Source organism: Stegastes partitus, unplaced genomic scaffold, assembly GCF_000690725.1.
Source record: "Stegastes partitus isolate 25-593 unplaced genomic scaffold, Stegastes_partitus-1.0.2 Scaffold1504, whole genome shotgun sequence".
Lineage (NCBI taxonomy): Eukaryota > Metazoa > Chordata > Actinopteri > Pomacentridae > Stegastes > Stegastes partitus.
Window position 1 is genome coordinate 109,338 of NW_007579235.1, and position 15,263 is coordinate 124,600.

Genomic DNA, 15,263 nt, shown 5'->3' on the forward strand with positions numbered 1-15,263 from the left:
ATCAAAATGACTAAAAATTTCTTCTGAAAATGTTCTATTTTCTGTTAATGAACTTGAGAGGACTCATTCTAATGTGCTTGACCCTGAAAACAAAATGCAGCAGCTTTTAAAAAATGAAGACGCTTTAATCTTTTGGAAATGTTCAAAATTAGATTTTAAATCGCCCAGCCTCCATTTGTAATTGTTTTACGCCATTATGCTTCATTTTACATTGATTTATTGAATATTTAAACTTATTTGCAAGTGTTTCTTGTTTTACTGTAATTTGCATTAAAAATACAAACAAAAAAAACCCAAAACAATTCATCTTTCCCAAACAGGCAGTTTGGATGAACACCCAACTTTAATGTGAAGGGGAATGCCTTTTCTCCAGCATTTCTCTTTGTTGTTTCCTTCCTGCAGATAAATGAAATGCACATCCACTGAGGACTGATTACTCTTTCTTCAGTACAGTATAGTATATTTATATATATTTACAGGAGCTTTCTGGGGCCCTAAAATAACCCTCACTTGAAAATGTTTTTATATCAATTTTACTTGTTCAAGGGCCACTAATTAAAAAAGAATCTGCTGGAAACAGTTTACACCGTGTCCACATCAAAAGTCATGGCTGTGTGAGTTATATTTATACATATGAAGAGTTCATTTGCAAAAACAGATCCATCCTCACAAACCTTCAGAAAACCCACTTTCCCATCGTCTACCTGAGACAATATAAATCAAACTTAGGTTTTCTCTATTTTCATGTCATTTCTACTGAGTCAAATCCACTCAACTTCAGTTTGACTGATATTATCTTCAAGGATTCAAGGATTCAAGGGACGTTATTTACATGTTTGTGGTACGAAATTAGTACTCAGGTCCTGGTTTTTAAAGAAAAAAAGCCTAATAAATAATAAGTACAATAGAAACAAGAGCAAAATATAAGTAAAAATACAAGCAAACAACAAAAAAAATACGTTTTCTGAAAATCTACTAAATGGATTTATCTGTTTTTGCAAATGAACTCTTCCAATGTTGAACCCATAATATAGTGTCCCAGCTAAGACTCTTTTTAATGATTAAAAACAGGGTTCTCTCTTCTATGGAGCTTAGTTTTTGGACCCAATTAACAAATATTACAATTAAACTGTACATCTATAAAGACTGAAACCAACATAAGTTTGATATTTCCGGTATATTCCGTGTGAAGTGACACGGGTTGACCCCTTCAGAGAAAACACACACGGTCTGAAACACGCGAAGCCACAACACTGTCCCTCCCCGGCTCCCGTAGCTTCCCATCCTGAAGGTGGGGCTTTTGTTGCAGGAGCGGTTTGTATTCGGAGAGCCGATGCCTCGGTCTGCGCTGTTAATGCAGGCAGCAAGATAGCATCAACCAAGAGCAGAACCACGAACCCTGCTTTGGTAAGGCTTCACAACTTTCTCATTGTGCTGGAACAACTGTGGGTTTCCTTAACGGGGCCTTTAGAGAGAACCGGTACCGGTACCACACCTGTTTTAAGGAGCGACCAGTGGACCCAGAGGGGGGGAGACCACTGAACACAGGATGGGTCCAAAAAAAACTCTTAATTCGTCTCAGATTTAAGCAGCTAATGTAAATATGGTTTGGTGCTAGTTGTGTAGCTAAGCTAGCTGCCGTTTGTGTTGGTTTTAAACGGCTACGATGCTAACGGTAGACGTCACGCTAAGTTGCCGCACATTAGCCGCTCCGTAGCGCCGCTAATGTGGGCATTTGGTTTAATGTTGTCGTCGCTCGGTCACTTTTCTTCCTCTTTTTCCTTTAGCGAGCCGCTGTTTGTCCGTTAGCGCCTGTTTAATGCCCGCAGCGCCGCCAGCTCGTTTAGCAATAACGGTTAACCAAAGTCCGAGCTTCGGTGTTTAACGTGTAAAGTCACCTGAACGCAACACGGACGTCTGAGAAGGTAAGTTGATGGAAAAAAAAAAAAAAAAAATGAACTCTTTTAATTAGTGGTGAATCAGTCTGAGGTGGTTTGTTGGCGAAAAGTTTTCCTGTGAGGAGATGACACACCCAAAGCAGCTCCAGGGTTTGAACTGTCAGCACAACGGCCAGTTTCCATCATAGTTGGTTTGTGTTGGCAGTAATGCTGCTGGTCTGTGTCTGATCCACCACATTAAACCATAAAGTTATCTCACATTGTAGGGAGTTTGTTGCTGTGCTGTGGAAACCACTGGCTCCTCCATATCCTCACTATGGAGTCACTCTAATTCAAAATAGTTGAGAATCTGAAAGGAGGAGGAAGTTGAGTCAAAGTGGAGAAAGCTGATTGCAGCGCTTTTAAATAATTACTAGATGACTTCTTTCTTTGTTATACACAACACTGATCATTTAGTTTGAATTGCTGTTAAACTATTCAAAACTCACACTAGACGGCTGAAAACATGGTTTGTTGTTTTGTTTTATGTCAAGTCACCTGAAGTAAATGATCACCCGTCGGCGCCCTAAAGGAGAGAGGAGAGGATAGGCTTTAATGAAGATGGATGCAGTGAGATAGTCATCGCTGACCGGCTTGGAATGAGCGAAACAAAATGAGAAAGAATCGCAAAGGAAGAGGCAGAAAACTGGTTGTGACAGTGGTCCAGTAATTACATCCGCAGCTGTAATAATAACTTTGTTTGTTCGGCACAGTTCATAGCTCAAGGACAAAAAAAATAGACGTATCTCAAAACTAATAGCATTAAACATACAGCAGTTAAATATAATAACGTGAAACACCAGTTATTGAAATAAAACTGTGTAGACGACAGAAATGCAAGCTAATAAAGATCAGTTTTAAGGTTTACATGGGTTTTTATTAGACAACAAATGCAGCATCTCTGTACAGTTTTGTTCTGCTCTTAGTTCAGAGACCAGAGTTAGGGATCTGGAGGAGGCATAGCTAAGAGATGAACAAACTCAAAGCAAACTGGACTTCTATACGGTCTACTGTACAGGAGATGGATAACGTTTTCAGTTCCCTTCAGCCTTTTTTTTTTTGTTTTTTGAGTAGGAGGAAGATAGTGTTGGCCAAGTACCGCACGCTTGTTCCATCTCATTATTAATACCAACCCTACTTTCCTATCACAGGAAAGTGACAAATACAATTCATCATCCAGATTTGTGTGACTCAAGGGTGACTAACGGCTAATTTAAACAGCCCCGGAGATGCATAAGCTCTCCCTTTTATCATTGTTCCTAGAATTACATGCAACCAACCAACCCCGCATAAACAACTCATGAGCAAAATGCTGATTCCAGCTCAGTGCAGCATATTCTGGGAAACCGGTTCAGGAGTCGTCTGACAGTCTTGCAGAGCTCCCTCAGATGAGTTTGTTTTGGAACTACTAAAACCCGATTTTTTTTTAATGACTAAATAGACAAAGTATTCTGTGTCGTCCCACCATAACATATAATTACCTCATTTACAAAATGCTGCTTCATGGCTTTTCATGGAAAAGCCTGAGACTAGACCGGGTTCAGTTCTGGCGAAGATGCAGTTTTTCTTCAAAGCTGTAGACCAGCAGGCCGTTGATATCAAAGGTGAAGAAAGGCCTTGGAGGTGGGAATCTCTGGCTGTGTCAGGACAAGACTCTCAATGCAGAATGATTATTGATTAACCTACAATAAAAAGCAAGGAGTTATAAACTTTTGTTCCAGTTGATGTCTGCCAGAGCACAGACTGCTAACGGGACGTAGCTGACAGTTAAGATAACTAGTTTTGGTAAAGGTCGTCTAACACATTTTTTAAAGTTACTCACGTGAATTACGTTAACTGCATCAACATGAAATCTTTGGAGATGAGGAATGTGATGATATAAATGCTTTCTGACCTACTGGATTTATATCTGTGCACCGAGCATGTCTTGATCTAAACTCTTGTTTTGTTTTTTATGCTAAGGCGTGTGGTTCCTTCCTGTTACCACAGCTCATCACAATAAGGTGCTTCACTTGGCTTCCCTTGTTTTTTTTTTACTCAGCCTGATTGGCTCAGATGAAAGAGCTCCACCTGGTCGTCTGATCAGTTTTTCATTTTCTGAGGAGGCTTGTGAATGACCTGGATTCTTAGAGTGCGATAACACCGGAGTCAAGAAACCATCTGCTAATGATGTTGGCAGTGGAAGTACAGGGCAAGGGCAGAATTCCTCTTTTTCTTTTTTTCTTTTTTAAACTGAACTTGCAAAGTGAGTGATTATGTGCTAGAGATGGAGCTGAGGTCAGTGCATACCTCGCCATCATCAGCTGTCTGCCTGAGTCAGCGAGGGCACAGGGAGGTTCATATATTTAGTGTGACTGTCAGTTAATTACCTAATGAGATGGAAAAAAACTGCTGTTTTTTTTTACATCTAGTCATCTGATATAACATAAAGTGCTATGTCCAGCTAGTAAGAAGAGTATATAGTGTCATCTGGCATACCTATAGTATCTGGGATTGGTGTGTGTAACTGTCCACTTATAAAAAGAAGGAAGAGGAACAAGTTATGTAAATGTGTGTTTGCAGAACTCTGTGATAATTCAACTTTTTGGATGCTTTAATTCTGTGTAACCCACTGCTGGTGCCTCAGGCCATGCTCACCTCGGTGCAGCTGCTGCGGAGGCTACCTGTGTCGGCTCGGTTTGCCTCCACGCTTCACATCCACAAGAGTCCCTCATTTACTATGAGAGCCCGAGAAGAAGCTCATCTCTGCTCCACCATGTTTCTAATTACATTAGAGGTTTTTCCTTGGAAAGAATCAAACAGCAGAAACATGGAGCTCATTGAAGAAAAACAACACGACCTTCTTCATTTCATTATGTCCGTGTTGTGTGCAACACCTTTCTGCAGTGAGTAAATTAAACACGTACCTTTATAGAAAGACTAAAGTCCAGCTGGAGGCAAATCACTTTGCTGCAGCACAGCTGAAGGTAAAGCAGCCACAGGCCAGCAGTTGCTTTCCTACAACACCTCCGTCTCTTTCATTTGATCCCATTTCTTCCATTTCAATTTGTGCAGTTGGTATCCACTGTTGGTGCGGCAGAGCTGTACACGTATGTTGTTTAGCTGAGGTAGAGAATTTGAATCAAGATTTGCTGTCACTGTAGCTGTTGAAGTGTGTCATGATGCAGCGCTAGGTTTATTAACTCGTGAGTCATTTGGCATCATGTCAGTAGCCCGACTGTGTCACGTTAACATCCAGGTCCGGACAACACAGGACTTGGGTAGCCTTGCTTTTGGGTACGTAGAGATCTGAGATCCCACTCGGCCTCTTTGCTCCACTGCCACACACCTGCACTCACAATGTGTCCTCCTCCAGACAACACCGTCACTTCACAGAGTGAGAGGCCGTCTCAGCCTGTTAACGTATTTTAGATGCACATTTATGTAAAAGCTGGTGGCAAAGACAGAAGATTTGATCCAGTTTTCTTCCCTTTCCATTTCAGTAAACCTGTGTGTTTATTTCAGTCACAGCTTATTGTGTGCTGCATGGGTCCAGTATGAAGGTACCGTACGGCAGTTTGAGGCCGACCGTTTAGTCTGTTCAGAACGGTACAGAAAGTGTCCAGCCCTGAATTTTACAGGCACCACTGGCCCCATTAACACATCTGAGCTGAGGCTGAAGAATCGTGGGGATTTTGGGTTGTTTTTTTCCAGCAGTGCTGTCATGGTTTACAACTGAACTCATTTACACCATGATAGCACCACAGGCCTCTGCCATGGTGTAGGTGGTATGGAACTGAGCCTGTTGTGTTTCCTGGCAGGCAAATGGAAGAAAAAATAATATATAGCGAGTTGGGATAAGTAGTGGGCAGCTGAGAGTTACTCACCAGGAACAAATAGGTTTGTGAATAAATGTATGCGGAGCTCTGAATGCTTCTCTCTGTCTTCCTTGAATCAATGTAGAGGAATGCTGAGGTAATGACACAAGTGTTTGGAGACGATCGTCGGTGTCAGCTGCAGGGCGGTTAGAGAGGATGTCTGCTGTGTGAGGCCTAAATCCATGTTTTGCATGAGTCACTGCTCTGACGCTGTGGGGATCAGTAGCTCTGCACTGTTTGCACCTTGATGATGATTTCCATATGAATGAGAAAAGAAAATGGTTCCGAATAGAGAGGTTTTTTTTGGGAGAATAACAGTCCACTTAATGTCGCTGAAGTAGGAAGGATTGTAACCCAGAGAGGATTTAGGTCTCCACTGCCCAGTTTTGTCAAAGGCTCCTCTGTACACTCCCCTGGCTCAGGGTTGTTAGTATGCATTGTGGGCCGCTTTTTGAAAATGTCTTCCTTGCTACAGTTTGTCGTCTTTTTAAGTGGACTAAATCATTTCCTGATTACCGCTGGTGGTGACCATTAAAGCTGCTATATCTTAAAGAGGAAACACATTTCTGTAAAGACCCAGCAGCAGTTTGCTGTTGAATTATGCATCGTTGGTAACTCCTGTGATAAACAACCCTCAGCGTCTCAGGATTCCTGTCGCAGTGTGTCACAGAAGATTCATTCTTCTGGTCACCTCATGACTGAGGGGACTCAGCTAGGTTGTATTGTTTTGGCCACAGCTAGTTTTAATTATGACTTCTGAGGTCGTCAGCTGTCCACAACCCAAGGCTAGCTTCACGTTTGCTGGAGTAGAAGAAAAGTGTAGAAGTGTTGGATTTTGGGTGGGACACAGCGAGAGGTTTGATTTGCAGCTGTTTAGTGAGAGTTTTGCTTTTCTGGCAGCAAAATGATGAAGGGAGGATCTGTTTGGATACAACAAGGATGAACAAGATGAATATCGCAGTATTTTTTTCTTTTAGCAGCTTTTGACCATAATTCTTCTCCTCACATAGCATCAGTCAAACCCAGCAGCCTTCCTGTTCAGCCACCCTGTCACTGAGCTATCTGGAGTGTTTTCACTGACTCAGGTGACTGAGATGAGATCAGAGAAACGGCTAATCTCCTTCACAGATCCTTGGAATTCGGAGGGTTTTTGTTGGGCCAGAAAAGCCCCTGTGTTCTTCATCAGACGGGGAGAGGAAATCCCCTCACCCCCGGGATCTCAGGAATGGAGGGAGAGCGTGTGCATCCTCAGGCTCTCTGCTGGTATGGCTCAGATGTCTTGGATTTACACGCATAGATCAATTCGCTTGCACTGCTTCCCTCAGAGTGGAATCTGGGCATACCAGTACACGACGCTGAAATTGACCATCGCTGTCGCTAACACGCTGTGTTTGTAGCAGTGATACTCCTGCACAGAGAGGGTTTAGTCATCATACCTGCACAAAGAAGAGACAGAAGTGGGGATGTCATCAGGCTTTTAAGGCTAAATACCCACATTTCAGTCTCTGTAAAATCAGAATAAAACTTGTAATTAAATAAAGTTGATTTGTGCTGCTTAATTGATTGAAGCATGTCTGATTGGTTGTTTTGCTTTTCTGCATGGCCTGGCAGCATCAGTATGGCTTGTTTCTCACTATATGTTTGCTGTAATCTTTTATTAGTGTCTGCTGAGCATGGATGGAGCATCGGGCCATCCTCCAAAGGGAATCTTAATGAATTCCTGTTGCCCACACTGCACTGGTGTCATCTATATTTCAGGAGCCTAGCAACCAGAGTGGTCTGTTAGACTGTACCCCTCCTTCTCTGTAACCCCACATCCCCTAAGAAGGACCAGCACCAAGCCGGCTCCGGTTCCATAACTGGGTCACGCCTAAATATTAATTCCTCTTCCCTTTTGCCAGCGCCCTCCATTCTCACCCTGCATGTGACTTGTGTTGCAGTGCAGCTGGTGGAAATCTGACAGGACCCCTCCCCTGCTCTCTGGATTTCCTCTGGAAACTTTGCACTAAGCATTTTTTTTCTTCTTCCTCAGTTTATTTGATGCTGTTGATGTATCTCTAGTATTGTAGCCTGTGTGTGCCTGTGCTCCATGAAGTGGGTTACAAGTGAATAATTTAAACAGTGACCCTCATGCACGACTTTCACCTGATTTCAGAAGGTGTGTAAATGAGTGTGTGTGTGCTTGTGAGGGGGTATCTTTCCCATGAGCCCTTTCACTGGCCTGGTTACTGATAACAAAGACAGGAAGTGCACAGGTCAGACTTCCTGGTCAGGGAGAGTGGAACCGTGATGCCACATCCTCGGTGTCAGCTGTCGTCATGCTTTATCAGCAGTAGTAAAGGTTAGCGTGATGGAAATCAGGCATTCTGCTGTTAGACTGGGGTTGCTAATTTTAAACAGACCGCCCGTTTGATAGTCAGCTCGTTATCATTAATCGTTATCCTATTAGTCCTTAAAGCCAGTGAAGTACAGTCGGTTTTGTCCCAGATGCTGGTGAAGCCACTTTTAACCACTTAACTGGTATATTTGCCACAGAATGGGCTCAATTACATCAGCCGCTCTGAACAGGGCTACAGGACTCCACTGCCGGCTCTGGCTGCGTTCCAAACTTTGTCTTTTTAATGTAAATATGTACTACAGCTGTCCTCACAAAGGATATGCTAATCCATGGGCTATGCATACAATTGTGAGGTACTACTTTGTCATAATACTACATTTTACTACTTATAATAACATAATACTACTTTTTTTTAACCATCGCAGTCTGTTGTTCAAAACAAGCTGTTGGTGCGCTCTTGAAGGCTCCAGCTGGTTTACAGGAGACACCGTGACATATTTGATGTAATTGTGAAGAGAATTGTGGGTCAGAATGCCCCACAGATCATACTGGTTTGCATTCTGCAGAATCAGACTGGATGTAGGAGTATGTGAGGATGTTTTTGGTGTGCTGCATTTGACATGCTGAGTGTTGGGACACACTAAATGTTTTTCTAGGATATGATATAGTATGCAGGTATGGAATGCATGTCCCTTGTCTTCTGCCTTATTAGTAAATATGTTGTCAATCAGTGAAATTATTAAACAGCAAATCATTGATTTACGATTTTGGACAATGCAAAATTCTCCCATGCACGGTTGCACATTAAATTATTTTCTGCAGGATTTGATGCCGTAGATTTTCACACCAGGAGTTTGAGGCTGGTTTTAGGATTTATGTCGTGACATTTTCTCTGCATTTGTAATGAAAAGCTTCTTGTGAAAGGTACGAGCTCCTCACTTAACGTTTGCTTTCTTCACAGTAGACTCGTGGCACTGTTTGAGATGAAATGTTTACCGTTGGGGAGGAGCAGATTATGAATAATGCTATAAATCAGCTCAGTGCTCCCATTAGCGTGACATCCCAGGAGGAGGGACGAGTCTTTCTTTCTGCAGGGAGATGAAATGATAGTGGAAGACAGTAAGAGGGAGAAATGGGTTGGGTCCCATGTTGTAACAACAGTGTTTAGTCATAACTCTGAGGCACAACCCTGGCACTATTAATTCTCTGGTCCTATCTGCCAGATGCTCCGCCTGGTGCCTGGCTGTACGTAGCATGTATGCAGTAGGGTCAGTAGATGGCTGGTTGTTGACCTGTCTGGCAGGATGACACCAACTCAGAGATGAGGATTGATTTAGGAAGATAAAATATTAAAAGTATTGATCAGGCAGTGGAACTATTTGTTGGCTATTTTGAAGAAAGTGACGGTTTTCCCAGAGGCTGCACTAAATGTGTATGAAGACGTTCATGGACCTGGTGCTGCAGCACTGAGCTTCCATTATAATCAGTCAGACAGGTGAAGGATAAGTGTGCACCACAGGGATATACGCTGCAAACACATCAGTACATTAGTCTTTTTCTTAAGTTACTTTACACAAGAGCCGGGTCTAGGAACTGAGGACACAAACACCCCAAAATGAAAACAAACCGTCTTGTTCTGTCACAACCCGACACCTTCATCCACTGTAGAGGACACGTCCTGTGGCACTTCCACTCTCTGAGCCGTCCACATTGATCGAACATTCAGTGTCGCTCCAGCATTGCTGTGTCATAAAAACAGGTTATTGGCTGTTGGGTCGAACACAACATGCATCCTTCAATATGGATGACAATAACAATAACAAAGCAACAAGACAAAGTGTTAGAGCCAGTTCCTAAAGGGTTAAATGATCATTAAAACAGTCGTCTCTATCGATGGAGTGGACTACTCACTTCCAGCTTCAATGTGGGTATTATATAGCAGACGTTGTTTACTGCTTTAGTTTTAACATACTAACTGATAAGTTGCTCTGTTGCCTCAAATAGCAGCATGTAGTGGGTCTTGCACCTCCCTTTTAAGAAGTTTGATAAGAGGAATCAATAATCCCTGCATCACTAGTCCAGCCTGGTCAAACAGATGAGCTCTACAGTCCATTATATAATGAACAATACAACATACTGAGTTCTTGGCTGCAGTATATACGACCAATAGGTGAGGCAGCTTGATGACTTGCTCTGAACCCAGCACACATTTCACACTGTCAATAGTTTGATGTCTGTCCAGATGAAGCGGCGGTGAAGACGTGGCAGGCAGCCGTTTACGGCGTCGTCACTCTGCACCCTGTTGGAAGTTGCATCTGACAGACAGAAGATACTGAAGTCAGGCAAAAGCAATTGACTGTGAGCTTTCACCTTCTGAGGGCAGGGCCATTACGGAGCAGATAGATGGCCAGTCACGTCTGCCTTCTCTTTAACGAGTTTAGCACATGATGCCCTATTTTAATGCATTCGTAAATGCCGCCTTGCAGTGGAGAATGATGGCTTCATTACTTCTGATCAGTAGCAATGACCTTTTGATGGCGAACTCTATAAAGTTCTAGGATTCATGAGTAGGCAATTTGGCACTTTAATGGAAATGGTGGGGGTTAAGATTCAAGATTTGCTGGAGCACAGCCTAGAGCCTTGGCACAGAAAGTTACTGTCATAGTGAAAGCTGCTCAGTAACAACTGCCATCTGTCCCCGCGCTCGTCCATACGTTGGTGTTATCTCCGTGTGCAGGTTATTTACTGTACAAGACACTGATATGTTTCCACTCTCGTCATTCACAGGTTGTGTCAGCGCGTGTGTGTGTGTGTGTGTGTTTGTGCGCATGTGTTTGAGTCTGTAAGCGAGACACAAAGAAGAATCCAGTGATGGCGACCAGTAAAAGTAAAAACCAGAGCTCTCTGGCCCTGCACAAGGTGATCATGGTGGGAAGTGGCGGCGTGGGGAAGTCGGCGCTCACCCTGCAGTTCATGTACGATGAGGTGAGTCAGCACACGCCTGTAAACGACTTAAAACCGCTGTTGGTTTAAGGATGGTAGAGAAGTAAAGGCTTCAACAGTAAACATGATCACCTGCACCGCTGTGTCCAGTCAGCTGACGGTTATCTACAGTCTCTCTAATGTGGTAGCGCATGTCTAAATCAGCACTGTCCTTACAGTAGATCACCAATGAAAAGCTAAACTGCTGTTGAAACTGCTCTCTGTCGCATGAGAACAAGAAACGACCGTCACAGAAGTCCAATAACACTCCTAAAAGGTTTACAAGGGGACTGCTGTAAAAAGAAGTGCCCTGCTCTCCTTTCTACAGATGTTGTTTATTGTGACAACGCCTCAGTGAGGGCAGAGGCCGCTACAGTCTGGCTCTGCTCCCAAGCAGCATATCAGCTCAATGTTCTGGTTCTGTGTCTGATGTCCGTGTTGAACGGCGTCGCTCTTCACCAGCTGCAGAACTTCTCAGGCTTCACTAAAGCTCAAGTCATGTGAGTGCTGCTCAGAGCCTCGTTCACGCTTCAACATATCTGAAGATGTCTTTTCATCCCCAGTTTGTGGAAGACTATGAGCCGACGAAGGCAGACAGCTACAGAAAGAAGGTGGTTCTGGATGGAGAGGAGGTCCAGATCGACATCCTGGACACGGCGGGCCAGGAGGACTACGCCGCTATCAGGGACAACTATTTTCGCAGCGGCGAGGGCTTCCTGCTGGTCTTCTGCATCACGGAGCACGAGTCCTTCACGGCCACCGCTGAGTTCAGGTACTGATGCACGCATGTAAACGTGACGCCTGGCAGAGCTTCACTCTGCAAACTGTGAGGGAATGAGTGCTATTAGGAGACCAACATAGTGGTTTAAATATACAGTTAGTAGGCAGGGAGCACTTAGAAAAGAATCTGTCTGGTCTTCTTTTTTCTTTCTATTACCCAGTCCAAAAAATTTAATGACTATCTGGCAGAATCAGGCCTGGAATTATGAACGTAAATCCAGATAAGAAGATTGCTCAGGAGCTTTGCATGTAGAAAACAGGACCTGCACCACGGCTTTGCATCGATGGTACTCTCTAACGTGTTATATTTGTGGAGAGAAGGATGTCGGTGTGGCAAAAAAACATCATCAGCTTCAACCAAATACTGAAGCTCGCCTGCTAATTTTAGTCAACAGAATCATTTACACCTGCATCAGCCTCACTTTCACACAACATGCTGTAAATAAGGATGGAGAACAATGTGGTGTTTCTGACAACACACTAATCCTGATGATCCTTCTAATCGGCTCTTAAATAAACGTTGTCAGTTAATGAGGACGTGTGTAAAACATTTTATCGTGTTGGATTGTATTTCAAACAAAAATCACGAGTCAACCAGTGAACATGCCCACACTGGACGCTTTGTGCCGTGCTGACAGGGAGCAGATCCTGCGGGTGAAGGCAGAAGAAGACAAGATCCCTCTCCTGCTGGTGGGGAACAAGTCGGACCTGGAGGAGCGTCGGCAGGTGTCTGTGGACGAGGCCCGTGGGAAGGCGGAGGAGTGGGGCGTCCAGTACGTGGAGACTTCAGCTAAAACCAGAGCCAACGTCGACAAGGTGCGAACGCTCACACGTTATATTTAGAATGTAGAGCTGTGCTGCAGTCTGGTGCACTTAGAGTGAAAATTACAACCGTGAATAGTTCATATTTAGACATTAACTTCATACAAAGTATAAAAATAAAAAAGAACTAAATGAGATGTGGAGCCTTTGCAGCAACACCATTTCTCCCAGTTACAGTTTCTGAAGGTGCTCAGCATGTACGCTGCTCAAAGCATCTCTGTGAACCTGCCACGGTTCTTCTGTCTGTTCCTGTAATCCCAGACTGATTTGATGACGTCTTTGTGCAGAAGAACTTGTTCCTCTTTTGATTTGAGATCTTTGACTGTAGACTTAAGGTCACTGTCGTGCTGTAAAACGAGTTTGGGACCAATTAGATACGAGAATACAGACATGGGAGACATCTAAACCTTTTGCACAGTTCTGACGTTTATTTGATCCACATCCAGGATTTCTGCTCTGTCATCACGACACCGTTTGCATGTTGTGACAGTTTTAAGTGAAAGTGCTTCGTTGATTTCTCTCCAGGTGTTCTTTGACCTGATGCGTGAAGTACGAGGCAAGAAAATGTCAGAAAACAAAGACAAAAACGGCAAAGGTAAAAACAAGAAGAACAAGAAGAGCTTCAGAGAGAGATGCTGTTTACTCTGAGCTCTTCATGGACCTGAACAAGCCACAACTCGACTGTAATGCTGGGGAACAAAGCAGAGCGTCTTTGCCATTGTCATTCGAATGAAATTTGATTAGATTTTTTTAATAGCTTGTTATAGTTTAGTGTCTAGAACAATCTCAACCACTTTGTTGCCAGTTTTAATTAACGAAACCTGACGTAGTTTTTGTCTCATTGGGAGATGACCACTGTTGTGACTGTGACTGCAGTGCTGATGACGGCTCGCAGGAAGCCGCTGACCAAACTGCCACTGACACTAACGCTGCTGCTGCTGCTCAAGACATCCTCCACTGTTTAACTCAGCGATCGTACTGCCTTCGACTTCGGTTAGGTGTGTTTCTGTCAAGTAAACAGTGCCCTTAATTTCTGTACCGGCTCTAAATCTTAACCCGCATATTTTTTATGTTTTTTTTTTTGTTTCGGCTCTACGTTCATCCATTTACAAGGACTTCTAATGCTGCTGTCTGTCACATGTGAATCATTAATGATGACACTCGCTGTCCTGTCTGTTTAACATGTTGGCCTCATCCATTGATCTCTCCAGACTCCCGTGTCTTGACAACTTCAGAACGTGTTTGGAATGGAATTTTCAAATATTTTCATTTTCCAGCCCCGGAGGCAGCATTTTTTCTTCTCGCCGGTTCCACATTGATTCGTACAGCGCGCTGCAATCAGAGGAGCTGTTGCCAAACAGGGTTATTTTATTTGATTGTCGGATTTATCAGCCTCGACGTGATTACCACAAATTAATCATAAGACGATTTGCAGTTTTTCATGAAGAAAGCTGCGAAATGAAACGAAACGCCCGGTGACTGAAACATTTCTGTCGAGGACGTTTATCGGTTATTCCTGAAGTCACAGAGCGCCGTGTAGATATTTTACCACGTTTAGGTATTTTGAGGCTGTGAAGAAGAAGGTAACGTGGTTCCCAGTTTACTTTTGTAGAGAAGAAAGTCAGCCTGTTGTTCTTAATGGTGCTCTGCCATGTGTGTGTGATCCAGCCTGGTCCATCCTCCTCACTGTGCAGATCCTTTCCTGTTTTACACCACTGTTGAAGTTTAGAGCGTTCCTTGGCTCTGTGCTGTAAGACAGGTGTTGACAATCCAGGAGGCCATCCTGCTTCTGCATCATCATCATCATCATCAGTAACTTCTTATTAACATTTTGATGTTCCTTTCTTTCCTTCCTCGGTCTTTTAAATAACATGCACTACATTGCCAATACCTAAGAAGCGGACTTCATGCTGAGTGGAGTCGTGCTGGAGATTTTTAAGCAGTCTGTGCCAACAAAATCACAAAAAATACAAAAAGTCCAGCTATGTCTGTGGATGTACAGTGTGTGTGTTGATTAACAGAGTGTGTGTACATTTATCAGAAACCCGACTACCTTACTGTGTCTGTGAGTGAAGCTTCGACGAGGGTGCCAGTTTCTGAACTGTTTAAACAAGTGCTACAGTAAACGAGATGTTTTTACCACTGCCTAAACCATCCTGTGTAACATGCCCCCTCTTTCTTTTACTGCCTACTACTGTGAGTATGCTTCGATCTGCAGCCACTGTGCTGCTGAATAAATGCTGTTTTCTTTGTAAGCAGTGGACTTTTTTTTTTCTTTTTTTCCTCAAAGCAAAAATGAAAATGGTTCGAGTGGAGCACCGTTAATTTGCATTTTATATTCCAGCCATAGCAACAACAGATTTATATGTGGTCCAGTTTAGTCTAAGTAGGTTGAGCTGCAGGCTGCCCTCTGCTGGTGAGTGGCGGTATTGCTCAGGGTGTGAACACTACACATTAACCACTGGAGTGAAATGTTCTGGTTGTCATTACCTGGTTCCTGGAGTATATCCTGTGCCCTAGTTTAGTCAGATAACCCGGCAGAGGAGT

The 15,263-nt window shown here is 43.4% G+C and overlaps 1 protein-coding gene across 1 annotated transcript; it reads left to right on the forward strand.

Annotated features, from left to right (window-relative positions):
• The first annotated feature begins 1,314 nt into the window (after positions 1-1,314).
• On the forward strand, positions 1,315-14,971 carry ralba (v-ral simian leukemia viral oncogene homolog Ba (ras related)). The gene is made up of 5 exons (XM_008300157.1): positions 1,315-1,407; positions 10,920-11,117; positions 11,678-11,886; positions 12,533-12,710; positions 13,242-14,971. The coding sequence occupies exons 2-5, from the start codon at positions 11,004-11,006 to the stop codon at positions 13,362-13,364; spliced, it is 624 nt and encodes a 207-aa protein (XP_008298379.1). The 5' UTR covers positions 1,315-1,407; positions 10,920-11,003; the 3' UTR covers positions 13,365-14,971.
• Positions 14,972-15,263: the final 292 nt, after the last annotated feature.